Here is a 23853-nt window from a genome sequence, read left to right as displayed (position 1 = left end):
CCAACAGCCTGTGGACTTTCAGTGAGAAAGAGTTGAATTTGCTATAAAATTCAGCCAGAATCCAAAGGAAGCAACACTTATGCCCTGAACATTGCAGAGTTCCCAAAAGGCTCTGCTCTTCCACTTCACTCATTTCACCTCAGATAAAGCAGGAAGTGAAGGGGTGGGACTTTTTAGGTCAAAGCCTATTGGTTATCTGCTTTTGAGATTGCAAGAGGGGGAAATTCTTTCTAGCTTGTGAAGGTTTTAGGTTATGTAGGTGTTTCTGGGTAGAAAGAATTTTGATATTTTCCCCTTCAAGTTCATAAACATGTCAGAAACTACAACATAGATACTTAACTGCTGCATTTTTTTAATTTCCGTAATCTCAGCTTAGAGGTAAACAAATGCAAACAAACTGCAGGACTGTGAATGTCTTTGAACACTGAAAGCTTGTTGTTTTGAGACTCATAATAAAGAAAAATGCTAATAATTGGCCAGTTTATTTATTAAAACAATCAAAGTTTAGATTCCTGCCCAAAGAATTGTGTAACCCAAGCATTAAAACCACATTTGTTTCTATCAACATTCACCTAACCAAATGCCCCAGAACTGAAATCTTTGAGACTTTTGCACTGAATTTAGGGTCTAAAGTTTTGATTTTGTGCTGTATCTTAGCCTCACGTGGTGAGCACACTGGCATCCAGACAGAAGAGAAAGTAATCCAGGAAGAAGTCGAAGCAGTGGTGGTGGTTGTGTCTGAGGGTTCAGCTCCCAAAGTCTCTTCGGACCCCTGTCCTAACCTGATGCCTGTGCCAGCCACACCTCCAAAGCCAGCGTCTTCTCAGCAGGCCACCCCCCAGACCCCGGCCAGCGAGGGTAAGAAGAAGCCCGAGCCCCCCGCTGAGGTGATAGAAGTGCCCAAAGCCCTGCCTCCAGATCATCCTGATCAGAAACGAATGCTGGTGGAGATGTGTGTCCGGGCTCTGTTTCTCTGTCTTGGGCGCTTCCCTCAGCACTACAAGAGTCTCTACCGCCTGGCCTTCTTCTATGCAAACAGCAAGACCCATCAGGTCAGTCCAGCCCTGTTAACTGATGGCCAAGCCACATGCCTGTTCCAACAGTTTTGACAGATACTGTCATGTGATTTCAATCGTGAGCCCTTCCGTTCCTTCTCCTAGGGAGATATTCTTTTCTTCTGCTCATTCTGATCCTATAATCTAGTCTCATCTGTCAAAATAATATTATTCCAGTCTACTTTGGCTGTTAATTTCTTGATCTTTAACAGTTATTTACAACTTGAGGTTAACCTTGTGCTATTTACATTCATAAAAGGGTTAGGGTCCTTTTGACTGTTCAGTATTATTCTACTACCTCTTCAAGAATGTGCCTGATTTGGTCTTGTAACAGAGAACTGCGCCTTAGTTGTCTTTATATCTTTGGCGGTCTTCCAGGTTCTACTAAGACATCTCATGTCACTGATAGGCTTGTTTTGTTTTTTTCATTTGGATGGCTGCCTTCACCTGAATAGACACCATGTTTTAACATGTTCTTGTGAAAATCAGTGAATGCAACTTCAGCATTTCAAGCCAACACCATGAAATGTCAATAAAACATACCAGGTTTGAAAGTGAAGCTGCTTTGTCCAGTAAGCCTGTGGGAAAACGTGGGACTCAGGAAAAGATGTCACAGACAACACAGCTGTAATTAAAGATGACACTAAAATGAAATGAAAATGAAAAAATGAGGTTCCTCTCCAATTACTTATGTATTTATCTGTATTTCTATAGTAATTACACCAGAGCTTTCCATTTCTTTGTTTTTCTTTGGTTTTCTTGTGGGACTGTGAGCTCTGCAGTGATACATGAGCTGCTGAAACAGCTTGTGTTGGCTATGAGGCTTTGTGGGCAGAGGTGTGTGTGGGTGGTGCGCAGTGCTCTCTCAGCCAGTTTGGCACAAGGAGACTGCAATGAGCTTTACTTGAGATGGCAACCTTCTGTTACCACTTTAGTTTTTGTTTTCTTAAATAAATACAGTCTTTCCCCAAACTGAATAAAGGTAAATTGGGTGTGGTAAAGTGTTAGGTGTTTTCTATATCCTCATTTGACCTCGGTAGTCTAAACAAGCACTGAAATCAAGTTCAGTAAAGGAAATTTCCATTAGACTCAGTTTAGTGTACAATAACTTTTGATTGAGGCTTACCTAGTTAGTATTAGGCTCAAGGAAACCGTTGGTAAGGTTTCCTTGAGGTTTAACATGGAGGAAAGCAAATGTACCCCGGCACTGAGTGGATGACAGTCACTTGATGCTGTTGCCACAGGTTGCTTAGACACCTCCACAACGTGACACACTGAGTATTAAAAGCCTCTGTTCCATTTACATTGGCTGGTCATTTTTATTCTCACATTTCAAACTTGGAAAGAGGGGAAGCCTGTTAATTTTATGCTATGGGCAGTGGGATTGTGACAGGTAGCATGAAGTGGTGGTGGTTTCCAATCTTGTTTTCAACAGGGCACTGGTTAGGCACTGCTTAGTTTGTGAGTCATCTCGATATGAAAAGATGTTTACATTGCAAATGTTTTTCATGCGTTATTCATATATGTGTGTGTGTGTGTGTGTGTGTGTGTGTGTGTGTGTGTGTGTATATATATATATATTTAAAAAAAACAGATAAATGTTGTACATTCGAATGTATGTTGTTGCTTTTTTCCCGACACAGAACCTACAGTGGGCTAGAGATGTGTTGCTAGGAAGCAGTGTCCCATGGCAACAGCTGAAGCACATGCCAGCACAAGGACTTTTCTGTGAAAGAAACAAGACAAACCTGTTCAATGTAAGTCAGAGTTCACTAAACAAACACACACACACACACACACACACACACACACACACACACACACACACACACACACACACACACACTTCCTCCTTTAATATGTCATTAAGCCACTACATGTTTAATGTGTTTTTGAACAGCCATTTCATCACTCGATTTATTGCCAACCATCAAGCATTTGCACCAAAGACTTTTTTATTTTATTTTAAAGTTAAAATATTTTACGTGAGTCATGGCTATCAAGGCCAATATTGCATAAATAATGGGGCCGGGTTATGACTGTACAAGCATGCCGAAATTAATTTAGTGAATATTCCACATCGTATTCTAATAAATATAACCTAAAATTTTGAACAACCCACAAAATTTACAGTCATTATCTTTTACAATATTTACAAATGAGAAGGAAAAACTTGAGTGCTATAAACACAAATTGAGAAATACGAAACAGACTTCTCCAAGATGCTTTTCAGACTGTAGCACCTGTGTGTAGCTGTAGATTATATACAAACAATGGCCATATCTACCACTAATACTCCATTTTGAACACTTGGCATTTAGTTGTTGTCTTTTGCTGAATGTGAGCATGTTTTATAAGAGGGTTATTATTATGCCATTAAAACAAGCAGCAGCCTCTGGAACTGAAAACACAGAAGTGCAAAAAACTGCAGTTCTTGTTGTGGCCACGTAAGACTTGCTCCAAAAACGAGTCAATCCCACTCACCAACTAAAGCATTAAAAAGCATATTTTACAGCCGGGTACAAAATTAAATGGTTTCTGTTGCTATGGGTACTTTCCCCTTACATATCCACTGCATGTTTTTACTATTTACTTTTATTTTTAAATTGACTAATCCATTTGGATTTTGCTAAGGCTTCAGGTTGGGAATATCATCGCAACACTTTTAATCAATCACTAAATTGTTTGTGGTGTCTTTTAGACCGTTATCTGACAATTATGGCTTATTGTATTGATTGTCAAAGAGGTTTGTGCTTCAGGTTTGCTGAGCAAACTTTTAGTATTTTATGTATTTTATAGTATTGTGTTCAGGCATGAAAATCTTTAGAAACCGATGGGTGACGTGATGGCAAACGGCTAGCTTCTTTAAGCACATTTCTGTACAACTACAATCTACAATGTGCAGGCGCAGAATCATGTCACATAAGAGATCCCAAATTACTTGCATGCATACCCAGGTGGTTGTTGTCTCATCTGTATAAAGTTTAGCCTCAGCATAAGAACGTAAGAACATTTATTGACATTAAGTGTTCAGATCATTTGGGACTCAGTGATCTGTGCAGCTTGCTGTGAATAATTGGCATTCCATAGTTAGGTTTACACACACGAATCAATTGGATTCACAAAAATCAGCCCTATATATGGATCACTAAAGACAAGCACTACTATAATCTGAGTCACACAGTGGGCCATCACTGCATTATCTGCCTTTCAGAATTATGAGACCTCTGTTGGGTACCAGAGGAGGAGATTACTGTCAGAATCTGTCATCTGTTCTGCATGTCAGTCTGTTTACCTCTTTTCACTTGAAGCACATACTATGCCTTCTCAGCATGTGCAGAAAAAAGGTTACTTTTTTATTTGCTCTTTGTGTGATTTGTCAAAGCGTAAAGACTCTCACTAACATGCCAGATAATACAAACAGAATGTTACGTCATGTCAGCACCTTGTATCATTCAGTTGTCAGGCACGTTTTAGCAGTGAACCTTATTTTGGACATAATTGATTGTGTGGGCCGTAGAGTCAAATGTCGGCTACAGAATGTTAACTGACTGTGGAAACGATGAGGGCCAGGTCTGAGCTAGAGGAAAGCTTTGCTGCTCTTTGGCTCCCACTGGGTTGTTTCAGAGCCCCTTCTGTAGGCAAACCTGCCACCCTAGCATACCAACTGTTGGAGCTTTACTGTTCACTTTGAACCAAGCACTCTGTATCTGCCATAAGACAATCTAAACCTTTCTAAATATGAATGAGAAAGGCCTGTTTTCCCCTAGTCTTTAAGTTTAGGCGCACACAGATTTGCTGGCTTGAAGTGGATTTGAACCGTTCAGGAAAACTATACCTTTAGGTGAGTAATTTTCAGCAGACAGTCAACAGCTGCATTTGAGACAAACTAATCACTTAGTGTGACTTTTTCTTAAATATTCTCTGTGTGTTCAAGTCATGTCTTCATCTGCAGCAGGTCTGATGTGCTAGTGTGATTACATCAAACATGTGGCATGATGCGTGGCGCCTCTTGATGTCAAAGAGACTTGACTCTCAGCTGAGTACACACCTCATTGAGCCTGTTGGTGAATACTAAGTTCCCTAATGTAGGTCATGATGCCCTACTTTTCCCTCTCGCATTGGCAGGGTTACATTAACTGCACAAAGTAACCTACATACTGCTGTAAAGAAATGATCCAGATGAAGTTATGCTGCATAATTTATCAGTGTGGTTGTCAGCACAAGTGAACCAGTATAAGGTGGGATGTGATTATGACATTAAAGTAATTGTGATAGAAAGAAAAGAAGAAGCAAAACACATTAATAAAGCACATCCATCTGCAGAAAGAAGCATACATAAGAAGCATAAATGTCTGTCTAGACAGATTCTCTTTTATTTATTCATTTATTTTTAACAGAGCACTTCTCTTAGGCTGCAGCTTTACTTGTGGTTCCTAGGATATTGAAAAGTAGAATGGGAGGCAGAGCATTGAGCTTTCAGGCCCCTCTTCAGCTCCCAGTTTGGATTTGGGAGATGAACACCCTACTTTTAAGATGAGGCTTAAAGCTTTCCATTTGTTAAAGCTTACAGTTAGAGCTGGATCAGGTGACCCCGAATCCTCCCTTAGTTATTCTGCAATAGACCTAGACTGATGGGGGATTCCCATGATGCACTAACTCACCTCACCTCTGTGTTTATACACCACTCTGCATTTAATCATTAATTATTCATCTCTGGCTCTTTTACTCTTCTCCTCAGCAGAACCAGGCTCAGGGAGTGGAGGTTTCTTCCTGTTAAAAGGAAGTTTTTCCTTCCCACTGTCGCCAAGTGCTTGCTCAGAGAATGTCGTTTGATTGTTGGGGTTTTCTCTGTTTTACTGTAGAGTCTTTACTTTACAATATAAAAAGCCTTGGGACGACTGGTGTTGCTGGCGCTGTATAAATTAAATTAAACTAATTTTTAAAATGTTTGGCTTTTCAGATGCAGGGAATAGATGTAAAATGCAGTTTGGTTTTAAGGGAGCAACACGTACACTTTGTTTTGACTAAGTCCCATGTCAGTTTTATTGGGTTTGAAAATATTATTAGCCCAAACGCATTGCTCGGAAGCTTCATTCAAACAAGGAGTATAACATACTATATGTTTTTGTTGAATAATGATTAAACTTGGTAGCAGATACCAATATATAATTTAGCTTTACATTATTGATGTGTGTATTGTCACACTTCATACAAAGCAGAAATGTTTCCTCTTTAGTCTGCAATTTGTTATTTATGACCCAAGTGATGTCACATGTTTATAATCCAGTGAGCATGTTATAAACTCAGACTCGGCTGCCACCAAAGACGCATTAGTAACAGGATTCAGTATATCTTATGTCAGCCCTTTAAACTATACAGATAATGTGATGTAACATCAACATCACATACTGATTTTTCTGAATTTCCAAATCACCCTGTTTGGTTTCAGTGTCGTCATTACAGGCATGTAGTGGGATTATTGTAGCCATTATTTCCACAGTGGTTTACAGAGTGAGAAAACTGAGTTGTAATGATATTTCTTGTAATGCTGTTGTAACAGCAGGCGGCTTTAGCTACAAGACTACTGTTGAGTAGTCGTGAGGAGTCCCTGAGTATTCACTCAGGCACAGTTACCACCTCCTTCCTTCCCCCGCCACACACACGCACTCATCTTACTTGCATATTCTTCCACCCACTCACGTAGCTCCAGAGAAAATGGGCGTGCTTGTTGCTATATTTCAGACAGACGTAACTCCGCTTCTGTCATGTTTTGAAATGATACCCTTTTTTGTGCGTGTGTGTCGGGTGAGCATTCACGTTTAATTCAACCACTTGAATCTAACTTTGCTTATAGGTGAGCTTCGCTGTCTTGTTATATTATAGGGTAACACAGTTGAGTCAGTTGATGTATGACTCCAACATTTGTGTGTTCAGCTGTGCAGCGTGCTGTAGGTGGAGCCTCACTTAGGAGAACCTTGTGGTTTTTTTTTTTCTGCCTCTCTTAGAGGAGGCGTGTTGGCCCAATGAATTCATTTTGTACAAGTTGATATTTGGATTTGCACGTTGGAGGGTTAACTCTGGCTGCAAGTCTGTTTTTCATTGCCTTCTCCTGCTCTGTAATTGAGTGAGCTCGATATTTTTCAGCACTTCTTTTTACACTCACAACAGGAAGCGGGAAAAACAAGGTGTGTTTCCTTAGTATGTTTTTGGTGGCCAGCTGGAGAGAGACGACCAGAGTTAAAGGAGAGGAAAACAAGAAGGTGAGGGCTGCTGTTGCTGTGCTGCTGGCTGACTGAGGAAATATGTGTACGCAACACAATCTGTTCAGGCAGCACCGTTCTTCACACTGTTTTGTGTGGCTGATTGCGGGGGGAGGGCTTTACTTACACAAACCTTGAGGGACTTTTTTTTTTTCTGCTAGTTTTGCCTTTCCTTTCTCACTATTGGTTTGTCATCCTCTTGATGCATCACACTACACAGATGAGGTAGCACTGAATTCATTTTTCAGCCAGTTTGTTCTCTTGTTCTTTTCCTGTTGCTCTGTCTTCAGGCTGATCATGCTCTACCCCTCCCCCTGGCTCTTTTTCACTCTACTCAACTCCTCACTCTATTGCTCTGCTTCCTCATTACTCTCTCTCTCTGGCACTCCCCTGTTTGTGTGTATTGTGTGGGTGTGCACTAATGGGCGGGAGTTTCTCCACCAGCCTCCAATTGGCTGGCGTAGACCTACGAGGATTGGATGTATGCTGTGTAGAGTGAGAGAGTGAGTGAGTGAGAGAAGGGGAGGAGGGGGGGGTGGAGAACTCCAGCAGGCTGGGGTCAGGGGGAAAGCGGAGATGGAGTGCGTGGGTGTTTTTGTTTTGAGATGGCAGGGTTTGAAATCAGGAGAAGAACGAGTCAGCTCTACTGTCAGTGGCGTACTGAGCTTATAGACTCCGGCACAGTCTCTCCTCTTGCCATTCTCTTTCTCTTTTCCTGTTCTGCCATGTGCAGCTGTGCTTCCCTCTTCTCCTCTTCTGCAGCTCGTGCTGCCCTAGCACCCAAATGCAGCCCACCCCTGGCTCTGAGATCGTGAGCCTCTTTCAGGGTGGAGGCGCTGCTGGTGCTGCCACCACCAACAGGAAACTGTCCAAAAGAATACTAACACAGGCGTCGTGGAGTAGCTTTCTTTGGTGATGGTGAGTTGCCTCCTCTCGTTCCTTCTGACTTTTTTTTTCTTTTCAAAATCGAGCGCAAATTTGTGTTTATAGTAGCTGTACCTTGGAGTAGAGCTGTTTTTAAATCTGTGATGTTTCTGTTAGATTGCACAGAACTGTAAAGGACACTCCTGGAGTCTTTTATTCTTTAGATTCTTCAGATTTCTGCATGTCAGGACTAATGCAGAGAAGAATTTAGGAAGATATAAAATTACACCAACAACCTGCCAAATGCTCATGGCTTTAGCAGGAGACCAGCCATCTTGGATCCCCCCCACCCCTCGAAATCGTACAATCTAAAGTTGTAGTTGGTTATAGTGAAACTGTAGTTGATGTAACATGGGATAGTGACTGTGGGTTGCTTTAAGACACAGCAACGCTTAATTTGTGCAACTTTCCTGCCTTTTTACTTTTTTTTTTTTCATGCCTTTCCTTGTCCATGGCATGTTTACACATGAGAAGATGAAGTAGATAAGACAGCCAGTTTTTTTTATTTGGCTTGCAAACAAAGAATTCCCCAGTTCAGTATAACTGTAAAGTCCAATAGCCGTTTTTTTGCCTTTTTTCTGCTTTTCCCTTTTAACCAGCTTATTATTTAATTGGAAAAACACATCTAAAGTATGAGTTTGTCTGCTGTGCGTCTTACCCCTTGCCTGATTCTTACGTGATCTACTGGCCACGTCTGGGCTTAAGCTCCAGATATCAAGCAGTGTTCATATTTTCTGCAGCAAAAAGGGGGAAAAAAGATGCTTAAAATTATTGCAGTTAAAGTCTTACAAATCTGCTTTAGATGCTGTGCTGCTTCATAATCTGTGTAAACCCATGGCTCTGCTTCCCTAAACAGATTTGCTGAGGTTGGATGCTACTGTAAAGAACAACTCTTCTCCATGAAATGTTGGAGGCTTATTGAAAGGTTAAAAACCTTCCCAAGCCTGGCCTGATTGCGTCGCATGACATCATAAATAAATCTTCTTGTCTTTGTGCAGACATTTGAGCAATGTTCGTGGGATTTCTTTCCTGACCTCTGTTTTTTTGGTTTTTTTTTTTAATTATCATCACAAAAGTTGCTTAAAAAAACAGTCCAAAAAGATTCCTATGTACAACAAAAATACTAACAGAAATTAGGAATGCTTAAAAACAACATGTATCAGGTTTTCTGGGATTCATTTGCATTTCATTTAATTTTCTAGGTTAAAAGGCTCTAGGTGCATCTTCAAGCATGGATTTTGTTTTGATAGGTTTATCTCTCCTGCTTTGTTCCTCTCCGGTGGATTTGAAAATGTCATCTGACAATCTGGAGCGGTCTGTTTAGGAGGAGCGCCATGCTCCCCATGTCTCCAGCAGCTGATAGAGCCATCTCATTTGTTTTTGTTCCATCCTGATATGGTCATCTTTATTTGACTCTCTCACTCTCTCACTCTCTCTCACACACACACACACACACACACACACACACACACACACACACACACACACACACACACACAGAGTCTGTAACTGTACTATGTGCCATGTGCTTTGCGACTGAAGCCTGTGTGCTGCCTAGGCCACCATCTGCACTCGCATCAGTAGCTTCAGAGTGCAGATCCTCTCCTCAGTTTACCTGCTGAGTGGACATGTGCTCACTGAAAAGGTGGAGTGCTCCATTTAAAAAAACAAAAAAGAAGGGGGGGGGAAGAGGACGGTGTTTGTTGGCAGCTAGTCTGTTGGTCTGTTTCATTGCTTGGACAGAACTGAGCACTAATGAGACTGCCCATCATGTGCACCCAGAGAGAAAGCCCCCCTCTCTCTTAATATCTCCTACATGACAAGCTAGACCGCTAGATCTCTCCTGCAGCCTTTCCATCCCCTCATAAGGGCTTTCTTCTTTGAAAGCCATGTGTTTCAGTCACATTAATTTTTCTTGCTTTCCCCACTACCTTCTTTCCTTTCAGCTTTTCCACATATCCCCGTTAATTGTTTCCGTTGTTTCATGCCCTCCACATGCCTCTGAGAACTTAGAATAGCAGCAGAGAGCATTTATAAAAACACAAACTTTCAGAATTTTACAAATTGGACTTTTGGAATATTGAGCGGTAACTTTTGTTTGAACTGCTGGAGATCATTTGGCTTCACTGGGAAGTTTGAAATACTCTTGGGTAACTGCACTGTCTCTTTTGACTGTTCCTACTCCAACTGCTAGCAACAATGATGAGTAAAATAGTCAAACCTAACTGTGCATTTTCCTTTGTTTTCTCCTTGTCTTGTCCAGGGCATCTGGCGTATTCCAGTAGATGAGATTGATCGCCCGGGTAGTTTTGCATCTCATATGAACCGATCCATTGTCCTCTTGCTGGAGGTGCTGTCTCAGCTCAAGGATCACGATACTCTGCTGAAAGTCTCTTTCATGCTGCAGAGAACCCCTGACCAGGGAAAGTAAGCACCACGTTCTGTGTGATGATGTTAATTCTGTCATATGTCTTTTATTCGTTCCATGACATCTCTATTCCTTCTTTCTGAAGGAAGTATTTACGGGATGTTGATCGCCAGGTTTTGGCCAAGAGAGCATTTTTCCTAACTGTAAAAGTCCTGGAGGACAATCTGAACAGTCTCACTGGGGTAAGACTACTACAGCCCACTGTACACATGCACGGCCGAGAGCCACTCAGTGTTTTACACATCTGGCATGCACCCACTTCATGTTTTGACAGGTTCTGTTCTTTTTCAGGTGTCTGAGCAGCTTCAGAAAGCGCCTGCGCCCTCCATGGGGGAGATGACCACAACAGACACATCCAACAAGCCCAGTTCAGATGACAGCAAACACACCGTGCCTAAGAAGCCTGGACTCACAGAGGGCGCCTGTGCTACTGATCCAGGTCCAAGAGAAGCCTCCCAGGCACAACTCACCCCATCACCACTACCGTCAATAGATAAAGGGAGTAAGGTTCAGGAGGGCTACCCTGGGAAGGCAGAGACTCCTGGGAATGAGGGGCATAAAGCAGGGCCTGCAGAACCCATGGACCTGGACATCTGCCACTGGAGGAAACCCTCTAATGCCACAGATTCTCAGGGCACCCAAACACAGGCTGAGACCTCAGTGAGTGGCACTGAGCCTCAGCAGAAAGTCACTGACATCAGCCGGACACCAGAACTCTCTCTGGAGGAGCTAAGTATCAGTTCCAGACAGCAGCAGCTTCAAGCCTCAGCACCCAAAATCACCGTGGCAGCGAGTGGGACTGATCAGGGGTTACTACGAAAGCCAAACAGGAAGAGGAAACTTCTAGAGGATGTAGAGTCTGGAAAAACCCTCCTGCTTGATGCCTACAGAGTGTGGCAACAAGGCCAGAAAGTCATGACCTACGACCTGGGGCGCATTGAAAAGATAATGTCAGAGACTTATATGCTCATAAAACAGGTAAACCTCTTGCAGATGTGCCACACCACATGTCTTCAATGTGCACATATAGGTTACATTATTGTTGCAATAACCGCACTGCATTTTTTAAAAATGATATTTTGCAAAGTCATACATTCTTAATGAGAATCCTCCTAAAATAATTTGGACTCGGGAAACCCCTTTTCTAACTGAATTAGTAACAGTACTCCTATTGACAATCAGGGACTTTCCCACTTTGAGTTTTCGAGCTCTGCAGCAAATACAGCTCAAGGTGCGGTTGTTTTTACTCTGAGTAACCCAAATTCAACCTCGGTGTCTCCCGTCCTTTTGCTGTTATTTCTAAAATAGATTGCTGACTCTAAATGTAGTTTGGTATTTTTAAATAGGAATAGCCATATTTTCTCTCTTTCGCTTGTCTCTCTCTCTCTCTCTCATGCTATATATATCCACCTCTAAAGCATGCAAAAACTACTTTGGCTCAGTCACTGCTGATTTAAAGATACAGTGAAATTTATCACTACATTTCACTTTATGAATTCCTGTGATTGGCCTCTTAACTTTTCACATTGATATATATTGATATCAGGTTCTGCACTGAAAAGCAAATTGTTTTCTCATGTCAGCCCCGGCTAGTTTTTGCCATCAAAGTATAATTAATAATGAAAGATTGTTTTTACACTGCCAGCACAACTGATGCAAAGTGTGCCGTGACAAAGTGCATACACAGAAATAGAAACTTTGTAGGATATTTCTAGAAACAGAAGGCTTCTTTTAATGAATTATGTTAAGATAGTTAAAATAGAATAGCCATGTGGTTTCCATTGGAAAAATATAAAATACAGCAAGAATGAGATAAAAAATTGAATGGAGTGGTTTACTGTCTGCATCGTTTGCTTGGTTTTTCTGGGCGCTTAGCTTTGCAGCAAGATTCTTTTTCCTGTGCTTTTTAAGAAACAGCTTAGAGAATAATTTTCTCAGAGCCGTACCTAAAAGCCAGAGCCAGGCGCAACATGTTTCCTGTCACCAAATCACGCAATTAATAAGCCTGGACATTTTCCAAAGCCATCTTGTGGTTGTGTACCTACTTACACAAACTGCAAATGCTTTGTTTTCTCTTTTCTTTTTTCCCCCCCAAAACACACCTGCACATGGTTATATTTTAAATCTGTACCTTTTGATTTTTTTTTTTCATTTTTGTTTATGTCAGCAGTGCTAGATATCACACTCAAGACATTTTTCAGTCTCTAACCTCTCTGCTGAGGTGTTAAAACAAAAACCCACTAAGTGTGTATGTAGATTGAGCATTTCCTGCCATCAAAGTATTTCAGCTTGACGAGTAGAGAATACTGGTTGCTCATTATTACCTCAAAAAAGATCCTCAAATGCGCATCATCATGTGAACATTGCGTTGGTTCAGCATTTGTTCATATGCTCAATTGTTTACAAACACTGTCTGTTAATGATGCCATTACAGTTCTCTAGAAAGTGGTGTTGGTCCTCCATACCTGTCAGATATTTTTTGGGCTTTTTTGTGGGGTTTTTTATTGGGGGGGGGAGTTTGCAAGGGATTTTTGAGAAGTTCTAACTGGCAAATAAGCATGCACACACATGCATCCTTGTGTGTTTGTGGGGAGGAAGTTCAACAAGTAAAGAGTTTGCAGAGAGCTACAGATGAAAGCAGAGGGCTGTCCTCTGTGACATGTTGAAGCTTGAGTCAATCTGTTTCTACAATAAGCAGTTTGAAAACTCGATTGAGGATGCTGTAAATTCCCTCCCTTTGGGGGTCCCTGAATTGCTGCAGACAGCGAACGTCGCTGTAAACATGCTCACGCAGCTGTTAAAGCTGCCACAGACAAAAATTCGATAGAGGAAAAATAAAGTCCCCCTAAATATTTTTCCTCTCACAGGCCTTACGCCCACTCCTCTGGGTGGAAGTTGTATGCTTAACTCATACAGACAACTATGTCTCGCAGTCACGGAGGACCTTTAACACATGCCTATAAACTGGAAAACATTTGGACAACAAAGACCTGTGATTGCCTAAATTCTCCAATCGGGGTTTAATTTTCTAAACCCGAAAACAATCAGTTGTAGATTCTAGATCTTTCTCAGAGTACTTGAGTTACAATATGCTGAAAGGTTATTATCCAATTTGTGTCCCCGAAGATGCCAAAACCTGGCTGCCTACTCCAGCTTCGAGTGTGTGGTGTTGTTCTCTAGCTAAGCTTGCCAACTCCCACACATCCACCAGCTGAACTACGCCTTTCTTTACTTGTGCTAATGATCAGATGCGAAAGCTGAGGAGAGAAAAAATCGTGCTGGCTCAGAATCAGATTAAGTTGTTGTCGGTTTGGCGTTGGTGTATGAGGATTAATTAACACTGTATGTTTCTCAGGACAGGTCACTTCAGAAATCTGATGAATTTGTGGTGCTATAATCATTGCTTCTGTGTTTATACTGCACGGAAACGTATGTGAACAAGTTGACATCGTGGAATCTGATTATCTGTAGATACACTGCGTTCCTCTGCTCTAAAATCCTTATTCTGCCTTTTCTCCTGTCTCAGGTTGATGAGGATGTGGCTCTGGACCAGGCTGTGAAGTTCTGTCAGATACAGTTGGCCACTTCTGCCCAAAGACAGGTAAACATTTGTAACTCAGCATGTTCATCTGCCACCTTTCTGCTACACCCACACCTTCAAATTTTCCCTCATCCTTGTGGTGTAGCTCCCTGTAGCACGTGCTTAACTATGGGTCTATTCCTTCATTATAAAAGATGATGCAAAAAAAAAAGAAAGATCCTGGGATGTGCGTTGCATAGCAAAACACAAATTTTAAGGTTTTCTTTCAAAACAAATTAACAGGACACCAGAAATGTCTTATAAACTACAATCGTCTAGCTCACCCATCTGGCGAATCCAGGAAGTTTAATTCTAGTGTTACATGTCTGCTGATTTAGCTCATAATAGCACTTGTTATAATATATGTTCTGTGTTATGTGTGGGGTTAAGTGTGCAGCATCTGTAGTAAAATGTGCTAAAGTGATGACTAACTTGGTAATTCCCAGACTTCAAGTCTAACCTGCTCCTGCCTGCCAGTGCTAAATATAGCCCAAAGCGTGGTGTGAATGCTCCCTGTTGTCCCTTCAGCCTCACTCAGTCGCTGCCAAACTTGTCATCATTTTCAGCGTGACACTGATATTCAGGTTGTTTATTTGCACAGGCAATATGCATATGATGTCTTTCATTTTTTAAGATAAAGTGAAAGAAATGAGTAAATACTTAGTATTTGTGTAATCGCAGACAATCAGCTAGTGCCTAAGCACGTTATCTCAGTTTTGTCTCCAGTACACGGATTCCTCATCGAATCATTACTTGCTCTGCCTCACTCTGGTTCAGTGTCTCTCCCCCCCCCCTCTCATCCCTCCTCCTGCCCACACAGTCATCAAGGGTCTCTCTGCCCACATCCTGTTGTCACGGTGATGTTCCCTGAACTTCAGGCTCATGTGTACCACAGTTGTAAGCAAAATAAATCTGTGTTTTTTTTTCCCCAGTTCAGCGATCGCACCATCTTATTTTCTGCATGATTCCTTTTGTTCATCTTGGTCTTTTTATTCGTTTGTCTACTTTCCACGCGACGCTTGACTCATAGATGATTGCAGAGAGCTGGAAGACGCCATGTGTAAAAACTACAGTTGTTAATTAGTAGCAGTAAATTATATTTTTGTTTTTATCTATGTGTATTTAATTTCACATTATTTTGTTTATCTTCTTGTTACCTTTACATTATAATTAAAGAGGCTAATTATAATGTGCATAAAGAAGTGAATTCCTTATTTAACTTATACTGGGCCTTTGTGCAGCCACCTCAGTTCACCATCTGTCTTTAACTAGGGATCCTCTCCCTTTAAGACCAATGTCCCTTTAAGACATTTTTATTTCTGATTTGCTGCACTTCATAAACAGCATGCCACAGAAATTCAATTTCGCTGACATCACACAGAGCCAGGAGTAGAAAAAACGCTGTAAAGAGCCTTTAGCTCACTTCGGGGACTGTATGCTGATTTATGTTATTTCGGTTTAGAATAATTTAAATGTGAGAAAATTGAAATGATGTCTAAAGAATGCCATTATTATGGTTGCAGAAGCCTAAACCCAGATGCATCCACACTCAAAAAGAATTTAAATTTGACCACTTTATTTCATCATGATCATTTATATTGGATGACTAATACTTAACAGCTCATACATGGATTCTTAACAAGACACAGTCATGCCGCCTGACTGCCAGAGCCAAAGGAAAATCACCAGCATTGTAATTTATTTTTTTAACCACCTTCTCAGATTTTTTCCCATATAAGCTAATACAGACGTATTGCCTTTACTATGTGCATAGTCATCTGCCCAAAGGCCCATTGTGAGCCAGGAAAATCAGTGGATTACTCTGATAGGTGGCCTGTATGCACTGGTGAGTGTCCTTGCATGCCCAGGATGTGACAAACGGAGGGTGCTTTTCTACATCAAAGCTCATTCTGTAGTCTTATCTAACTGCTGTTAATGTGTAATTATTGTGGCACCAATACCTGTCGTGGTTTGCATTTGCTTACATTTGTATGTGGTGGGTAATGTAGATCGTAGCTTGAGGAATTTTTTTTTTTTTCCCTGTCGCTTGCAGATTCACACATTTCCTTCAAGCCCCCACAAATAGAGGGGGAGGGAGAGGGAGTCCTTTGAGTGCTGAGCTGGAAAATCAGCTGTGTTGTCCTCTGTCTTATTTTCACTGGAGGAATCCATACAATTTGCTGTCAACTGGTGAATGTGAACTGAGGGGCTATACAAAAGCCCAGGATAAGTTAAATAAGGATAACACTGAATTGGTGGAGGTATTTTATTAAAAACACTCCTGTATTTGAGCTGGAACATTATGGGTTTACTTCAGTAAATACGTTTTGTTTGCTTCACAGTGAAATGCCAGTATTGCTTCATTTTTGGAGGGCAGTTTAATGGAAAAAGTTTATTTCCTCTGTGTTGGAAAGATCTGCCGCGGCTCTAATCTGATCGACAGCCCGATCTGTGATGACAGAGAACAGTCTTTCGGTTCATTGTTGGACCTCGACCACACGGGAACGCTCAACCCTGAATACTGGCTTCATGCTACGTGCTGCAATCTAATGTTTTTCTAAGCGCACAGTCCAGCTGACTTGTTGGTGTCTCTATTGGGGATGTTTAATTCATGAGATATGAATCATCAAAGCCGGCTACGGAGCTGCTGCTTGCTTTAAGCTACTGTGCTGCTCTGCGTTGGGCTGGAGGATCTTTTGCTCTCCAAGCTTTGGGAAGGCTACTCTGCCTGTTTAATTTTGCCTGTTCTCTGCTGTGTGAATCCCATGGGAAGCTTCACTGCACGCAGCTGTGAAGCCGAGCACAATTTGACTTCATCTCCCTGCAGACACCCAGGGAGAACTGGGACGAGAGCTCTGTTATTGCCAAATTTTCTTGAGCTAACGTACTATATCTGTCAAAGGCCACTTGTCATGACAGAATATATACTATGACCCTAGATGTCTTAACAGAGCTGTAGCAGATGCAGTTTAGCTTTGACAGATTCTTTTGCAAGTATGAAGTCATATTTGCCTCTTTTCCATCCCTGCATAATTAATGCTGTACATGTCGGTGTAGCCTTCTAGTCAATATGAAATGAATTCATTCCTGAATGTCTCACATTTTGGCTCGGTTTGCACAATAGATCGAGCATCTTGTGTGTCATGTGCTTAGAAAAGCTGTTTTTCATCCAACTTTTTATCCATTTAGATATAAAAACTAGAGGAGAAGGTGTATTCATTCCTTTTAACTGTGCTCCTCTGTGTTGCCATGACAGCGGCTGTGGGAGCAGGGCGGCTGTTGTCATAGGTTGTTTGTGCAGCTCTTGTGTTTATAAGTGGTCCTCAAAAGGACATCCACCAAAGTGGCTCAGATCTGAGCTCACCATAACCCAACACACAGTCCAGCGGGCAAGTGCTGCCAGCCCGTGAAACCCCGAGGAGCGGCATCGAAACTCTGTAAAGGATTCATTACTTGTTGTGTGAAAGAGGCAAAACTAGCACGGCTGATGTGTGTTTGAAAAGTGCAGAAATATCGACTCTGCTTCTCTGAGTCTCGCAGCAGTTCTGTGTCAAGGGGAGAGGATGTACAGTACTCAGAAGTGTGCCGGTGCAGGGGGTGGTTAGCCAAGGTCAGTCACACCTCCTCATGAATGCTGCTTTGTCTTTTTTTTTGTTTTTTCTGTCTTCAGCAGGCTTCAAGCGATGCCCCGACCACACCTAAGTACACAAAGGAGCAACGAGACCTCTTCTTCCCCGCCTCCCTACCGACGCCCGTCCTGGTCAGCCACTCCACCTGCCACCCGCTGTCCACCCAGGACAGCCAAGCCAAGGTGGTGTACGAGCCCCTGAGCAAGCTGCCCAGACCTCAGACCTCAGGCTTCCACGATCAGCCACAGCACAGGAGAGGAGCCAGCCACTCTGCTGCAGCCATGGCCTTCCTGCCACAGACAGGTACAGCGGCCTCCTCCCACACACATCAAATGTTGCGACGTCCTCTGATTCTGCAGACAAAAATCAATGCAGTTTTTCCATTAAATTCTGCTGCTTTAAGTGGAGCTCCAGTTTCTAATGATACTACAGTGTCCATGTGACCAGCAGAGGGCGCCTGTGGGTTTCAGCAGCTCAGTTACATAACAGCAAGCTCTGGCCTGGTTATGTTTTGCCTTTTGGGTTTTGTCAGTCCACCAACAAGAGTTTGAGAAATTCACATCCTCCAGATTGTGACTCTGTGTGCCTACGTGAGCTCCTCGAAGGCTTTGGCTTAATCACCGCAGATCTCATAATGAATATTCAGCTTATCTCGTGTTTGCTATCAAAACATGTCATTCTTTCCTCTTTAGGTTTTTAGGATGAGTAGAACTGACATTTCTAAAGGCTGAGAGCTTGAATCTGTAGTATGCAAATTCAGTGTGTGAACCTTTTCTTTGTGGTCAGTAGATTTAGCATCAGTTAGTTAGAATAATCATTTGACGACATTTGACGACGGTCATGATGTTGTTGACGAAGTTTTTTTTTTTTGTTTTTTTTCTTTTGCCTTTCTTAAGACACAGAAAGGTAGTTTAAACGAACCTTTTATTTTCAAGGGGCAAGCTCCCTCAGGGTTACTACACAGGTAGAATAACAGACATGGATACATAGAAAATGAATACACATAGTGATGTTTAAGTTGCATTGACAGACATGAATGAAACATTTGATCATTCGTTAGCTGTTAACCAGGCGGTAGTGAAGGAGGCTGCCAGTCAGTCACAGGAAAGACCATTATTCACACTCACATTCACACCTGCAGGCAGCTTAGAACCAGTGAATCTTTCATGTGTGTCTGTGTACAGAGAAGAAAACACATGTGGCCAAACCAACTCACAGTAGGAGTTATATTTTCTTAACCATGAACGCAATAACGGAAATATAAAAAGACAAAGGCAACTTGCAGTTTAGTAGTTTTTTAGGGTTTTTTATGTTTGACTAATAAAGCTGCATTAAGTCTCAGAATACCGGGTATTACACTTCTACCACCATCACAGATTTCAGATCAGGGTTCTTTGTGTGTCTCGTCTCTCTGTCATGCCTGGCATTTTGATGAACATTGCTTCCCATCATTGTCCAACCATTTGCAGCAGACGGCTGCCCCTCCCTGAACCTGCTTCTACAGGAGGTCTCTTCCTGTTCTTCCCCACAGCACCCCACACACACACAAATATTGTAGAGTGGAGTTTGTTTGTTTGTTTTTTTGTTTTGTTTTTCTTATTTCTTTTGTTTTGTTTTTTTTGGTCTTACAATATAAGGCAACTTCAGGTGACCATTGCTGGCAACTGGCAGCTCCCCATCATGTCAATATTTATCTTGGTTTTTGGGTCCATTTCATGACTTTCACACCTAAACAGAACTTCATATGGACTCATTAGTGTGAGAATTAGAAATTGTCCTTGAAGTACAAATATCTCTTGCCGTGACACACTGGTGATTATTATTATTACTTATTGAATTGCATTCATCATTCATTTAGCGAGAGCGTAACCAGGAGCTGCATATTATGAAGTTGTATAGCTTCATGTCCATTTCCTAAACTTGCATGACCTTTGAAGTCTGAAAACACATGCAAAAGTGTGTTTGCATGTGCGTGCAAACACACACTGGTCGGTATGAAGCAGCACTGCACTGATGTGTTTTATGTAACGGTTTCCTAGGCAACATTATGGGTGAAGACTGAAAACGTATTAGATAATTTTTGTTTTCATATTTGTGTCCGTGTCTGAGCTGCAGGGGGAATTTTTGCAGTTAGTGTTAGCAGCAGTGTTCCTGCATTCATTACAAATGCTTGTCTAATGAATGAGGCTGTGAGGTCCCAATCAAAGGGAAACTTGTTACTGTCAATTGTCTGCTAATAAATGCCAAATATAAGGAGATTTATTACGAAATAATCCCCTCATTCATCGGCGACCTGTAAACAATCAGTCGCTTGTGAGTGTTCCTGATGACTTTCATGGGACCCCTAGTCAAAAACACATTTCTCTGCGTGTGCGTGCGTGTGTGTGTGTGCGCGCACGCGCGCAGCCTCTAGTCGTGCTAAAGAAGGAAAGCAGAGAGGAAGTGAAATGGTACGCAACGCAACTTTAAATCAAAAGCACTGGAAACCATTCTGAAAAGAAATGTTTCTTGTCAGTGTCCAAATGATTTGCTATAAAAGCCGACTTTTTACAATTTGCTGCAATATTTATTCTTTTTATACACTGATTTATTTGTTTTGTTTTGTAAATTGAAAGCACAGTTTTTGCGCACTTGCAAAGTTTTTTGTTGGGTCGAATCGATCTCTAACATGTTATTTGTTGCTCGCAGAGGAGCGGGAGGAGCCTGCAGAGGGACTTTTGTACCGACAGCAGGAGTCGCACCTTTGCCAGCAGATGAAACTCGCCACTGTGTCCCAGCAGGGGCAGGAATCAGCAGCAGGCTGGTTTCAGGGGGAAACTGCCACATGTAGCACAACACAACCTTGCCCAGGTCATTACCTAAGAATCAAAGTGTCTTACAAAAACATGCGTAGATTGGATTCAACAGATAATGCACATAACAGCACCGTTAGTGACTGTGCACGCCTTCTTTCTTTTTCTTCCACGCTCTTTCTCTCAGACCAGCAGCAGTATGCCAGCAATGACCAGTCGAAGCTTCCAGACCCCAGCCGAATCCGCTCCCGAGTCCCGCCCAACATGCCAAAGCTTTTCATCCCTTCCACCGTTACCAAGTTCCCGCCAGAAATCACAGTAACGCCTCCGACCCCCACGCTTCTCTCCCCCAAAGGCAGCATCTCAGAGGAAACCAAACAGAGACTTAAGGTAAGCACTCTCAATTACCACGCATACGGCTCTCTGTTGTCCCAGCACTCAACAGTGACCCCTGCTGTCTGCTCCTGTACAGAACGTCATCCTGTCGTCCCAGTCCGCAGCCACAGTCAAAAAGGACACTCTGACCCAGCCGGCACTGGAGGTGCAGGAGACATCCAGCCAGGAGTCGTCTCTGGAGAGCGAGTCGGACGAGGAGGACGACTACATGGACATCTGAGCCTCGGAAGGCCTCTGAACTCATGACACATCCAGGCCTGACTTTGCCAAACTCCACTTCCCCCAATTCTTAAAAGCAACAACAAAAAAACCAGGATGTTCATACCTCTGCAGCTGTCTGTGTTGATGCTCTTGTCCCCTCACGTGCATTGCAAAACAAAAACAAAAAACCCCGCACTCCCACTGCAGTATTCTCATCGGCTGTCATGTCGCAGTGTTGCTCTGGTGATGATGTATATGACAGACAATGATGGCTTACGTCTCACAGCATGTCTGTAATGTGCCATTTATGCATATCACTCTTTAGCTTTTTGAGCTCTCCTGTGACAACTTGGGGAAAAAGGAAAAAAAAAATCTGCCTTTAAAGCGAGCCAGTCCCGTGTTTATGCATCTTCTCGTATGTTGTGTGCTAACTATATCGCCAAGCTGCAGCTTTCCAGTTGTCTCACGAGCCCATCGAACTGAGGCGCCTCGGTCTGGATGGGCGCTCAGCAGCATGCACCTGCTGTCCTCCACTCTGATAGTTTACTTGGGCATGAGTCGTTCATCTCCAGGACACAATGCATTGCTACACGAAATATTTCAAAGGACACAAGAACAATCGGCTGCGTTTGATGTTCGCCCGTGGAGACAACGAGCCACGCGGCCTCATGACATGTAGCAGGTTGAAAATGTTTACACTTAACATTCGGGATGTTTTTCAGTTTGCACTTAACTTTGCGCTATTTTTGTACTCACTGTATTCCTTGTACTATTTTTTTCTTTCTTTCCTTTCATGTGCATTTGTAGCTAAGAGGAACAGTTCTTACCAGGATGGACCTCCATGTCACCAGCATTGATCTGTATTCATATGGGAAGGGGTTATTGGAAATTAGCTTTTTTTTTTTTTGGTACGTATCAAAATCCAAGTATCTTTCCGACATGTTTTGGCTTTCAGCGGTCAACTCTTAAGCTCGGGAAGCACTTTTCGTGATCTTTCCCGATCTTTGACGCGTCCCGAGGAGGACTCTCTAATCCCGATGCCTTTCCATTGAAACCATTTTGGTAAATTTGTCACAATCTAGCTTAACTCAGAGGAAGACAACAGAATGTTTTTTAAAGATTGTTTTGTTTTCTATACAAGATGTTAAAGAAAGTTATTTACTGATTATGTTTCTTGAAAGTTGTCTAAAACATAATTTTTCAAAGAAAGCGTACAAGTGAATAATTGTAAACTATCACCCTTGATAAAAGAAGAAACGTTTTGTATTTTATTTCACGATTATTTTTTGGTGTAAGATAGTTTTTCTATTGTTCTGCCGAGCTTCTGGGAATGTAACGCGGCTAAAGAGGGCGAGCAGGTCGAAGGCTTGAGCTCGAGCTTCGCCCAGCTCCCCTCTGGTGCAGGCTGCTGAAGTGGAACTGTTCTCTGTGTCTGGACTGAATGCATTATAGATGTCAAACCAAAAATATATTTGAGAAACACACGATCTGCACTGTGTGTGCACTGTTTGTTATCAGGTGCAATGTGTGCATCAAATTAGATGGTTTGTTTGGGGAAACCAGCTGTAACTTACAAGAGTCGTGGATGCAGGATGGAGATTCTCATCATACAGTGTAAGTACTTACATGCTGTTGCTTGACTTCACTTGATTGCTGAAAAAGTTGTGACGTCAGAAATGTTGGGATGCTGTGTAAAATGTAAATAAAAGCTGAATGGAATTAATTTTAAAAATTAATTTTTTTTGTAATTTGCCAGCACCCTGGGGAGACGGTAGCATGTTGACCGCTCTGTTGCATCACCTGTTCTTTTGTTCTTTTAACACTGCTGACATATTTTCCAACTTTTGCATCATAATGTTTCAGGCTTCAGAGCGTCCTTTGTTCTATCTTTAATTTCTTAAGGCACCAAATGTTTTCACTGGCTGACTGGTCTAGTCTGCAGACAGCCCAGTTTAGCACTCAAGCATGCTGCTGTGACATGTGCAGACTGTGCTTTGGCGTTGGCTTGCTGAAATAAACGATGATTTCCCTGAAAGCAGTCTGCATAATAGAATGTGTCACTCCTAGTCTTGTAAATATTAATGGTGCCTTCTCAAACCTGCTGCTTACGTTCAAGTTTTACCCACATGAACTCTGAGCAGTGAACTCCTCCCCACGTTTACCTCTGAAAGACTCGGCCTGTCTTATGTTCTTTTTATACCCAATCATGTTACTAATTAACCTTATTCATTCTGAGATGCTTTTTCAGGTGATTTCTCAGTGTTAACTCTTGATGTGTTTTCTTTATAATATAAACAGTTTTATTTCTTTTTTTATCATATGCCTTTTGCATTTTACACAGCACCCCAACATTTTTTGAAACTGTACGTTAGTTTTATTTCCAAGTATAAACACTCATTGTCCACTATGTTACCTACACCTTGCTAGTACTGGTTTGGACCTTCATGGCACAGATTCAACAAGATGCTGGAATCCTTCCTCAGATTTTGGTTCATATTAACATCCCAGATGTTTTCTGTCGAGTTAATATTTAGTGTCTGTGGAGACCATTGGAGTACACGACAACTCATTGTCATGTTCAAGAA

At 42.0% G+C, this 23853-nt stretch overlaps 1 protein-coding gene across 5 annotated transcripts in view; it reads left to right on the top strand.

Annotated features, from left to right (window-relative positions):
- cabin1 (calcineurin binding protein 1) overlaps positions 1-22991 on the top strand; it is a 38480-nt gene extending 15489 nt beyond the window's left edge. For 4 of the 5 annotated variants that reach the window (XM_005926996.2, XM_005926993.2, XM_014335080.2 and 1 more), the window contains 10 exons: positions 658-1052; positions 2699-2812; positions 10506-10669; positions 10756-10852; positions 10962-11648; positions 14197-14271; positions 17921-18182; positions 20568-20729; positions 20859-21061; positions 21144-22991. In XM_005926996.2, the coding sequence (XP_005927058.1) occupies positions 658-1052; positions 2699-2812; positions 10506-10669; positions 10756-10852; positions 10962-11648; positions 14197-14271; positions 17921-18182; positions 20568-20729; positions 20859-21061; positions 21144-21287 (2303 nt within the window). In that variant the 3' untranslated portion in view covers positions 21288-22991. The remainder of the gene's footprint in view (positions 1-657; positions 1053-2698; positions 2813-10505; positions 10670-10755; positions 10853-10961; positions 11649-14196; positions 14272-17920; positions 18183-20567; positions 20730-20858; positions 21062-21143) is intronic. The other variant, XM_014335079.2, reaches the window with a different exon arrangement.
- Positions 22992-23853: the final 862 nt, after the last annotated feature.

The sequence above is a fragment of the Haplochromis burtoni genome, unplaced genomic scaffold (assembly GCF_018398535.1).
Source record: "Haplochromis burtoni strain Fernald_Lab_line unplaced genomic scaffold, NCSU_Asbu1 Contig_95, whole genome shotgun sequence".
In the NCBI taxonomy this organism is placed as follows: domain Eukaryota; kingdom Metazoa; phylum Chordata; class Actinopteri; order Cichliformes; family Cichlidae; genus Haplochromis; species Haplochromis burtoni.
Note: the sequence above shows the minus strand (reverse complement) of the source record. Positions and strands in the feature narration are given on the sequence as shown.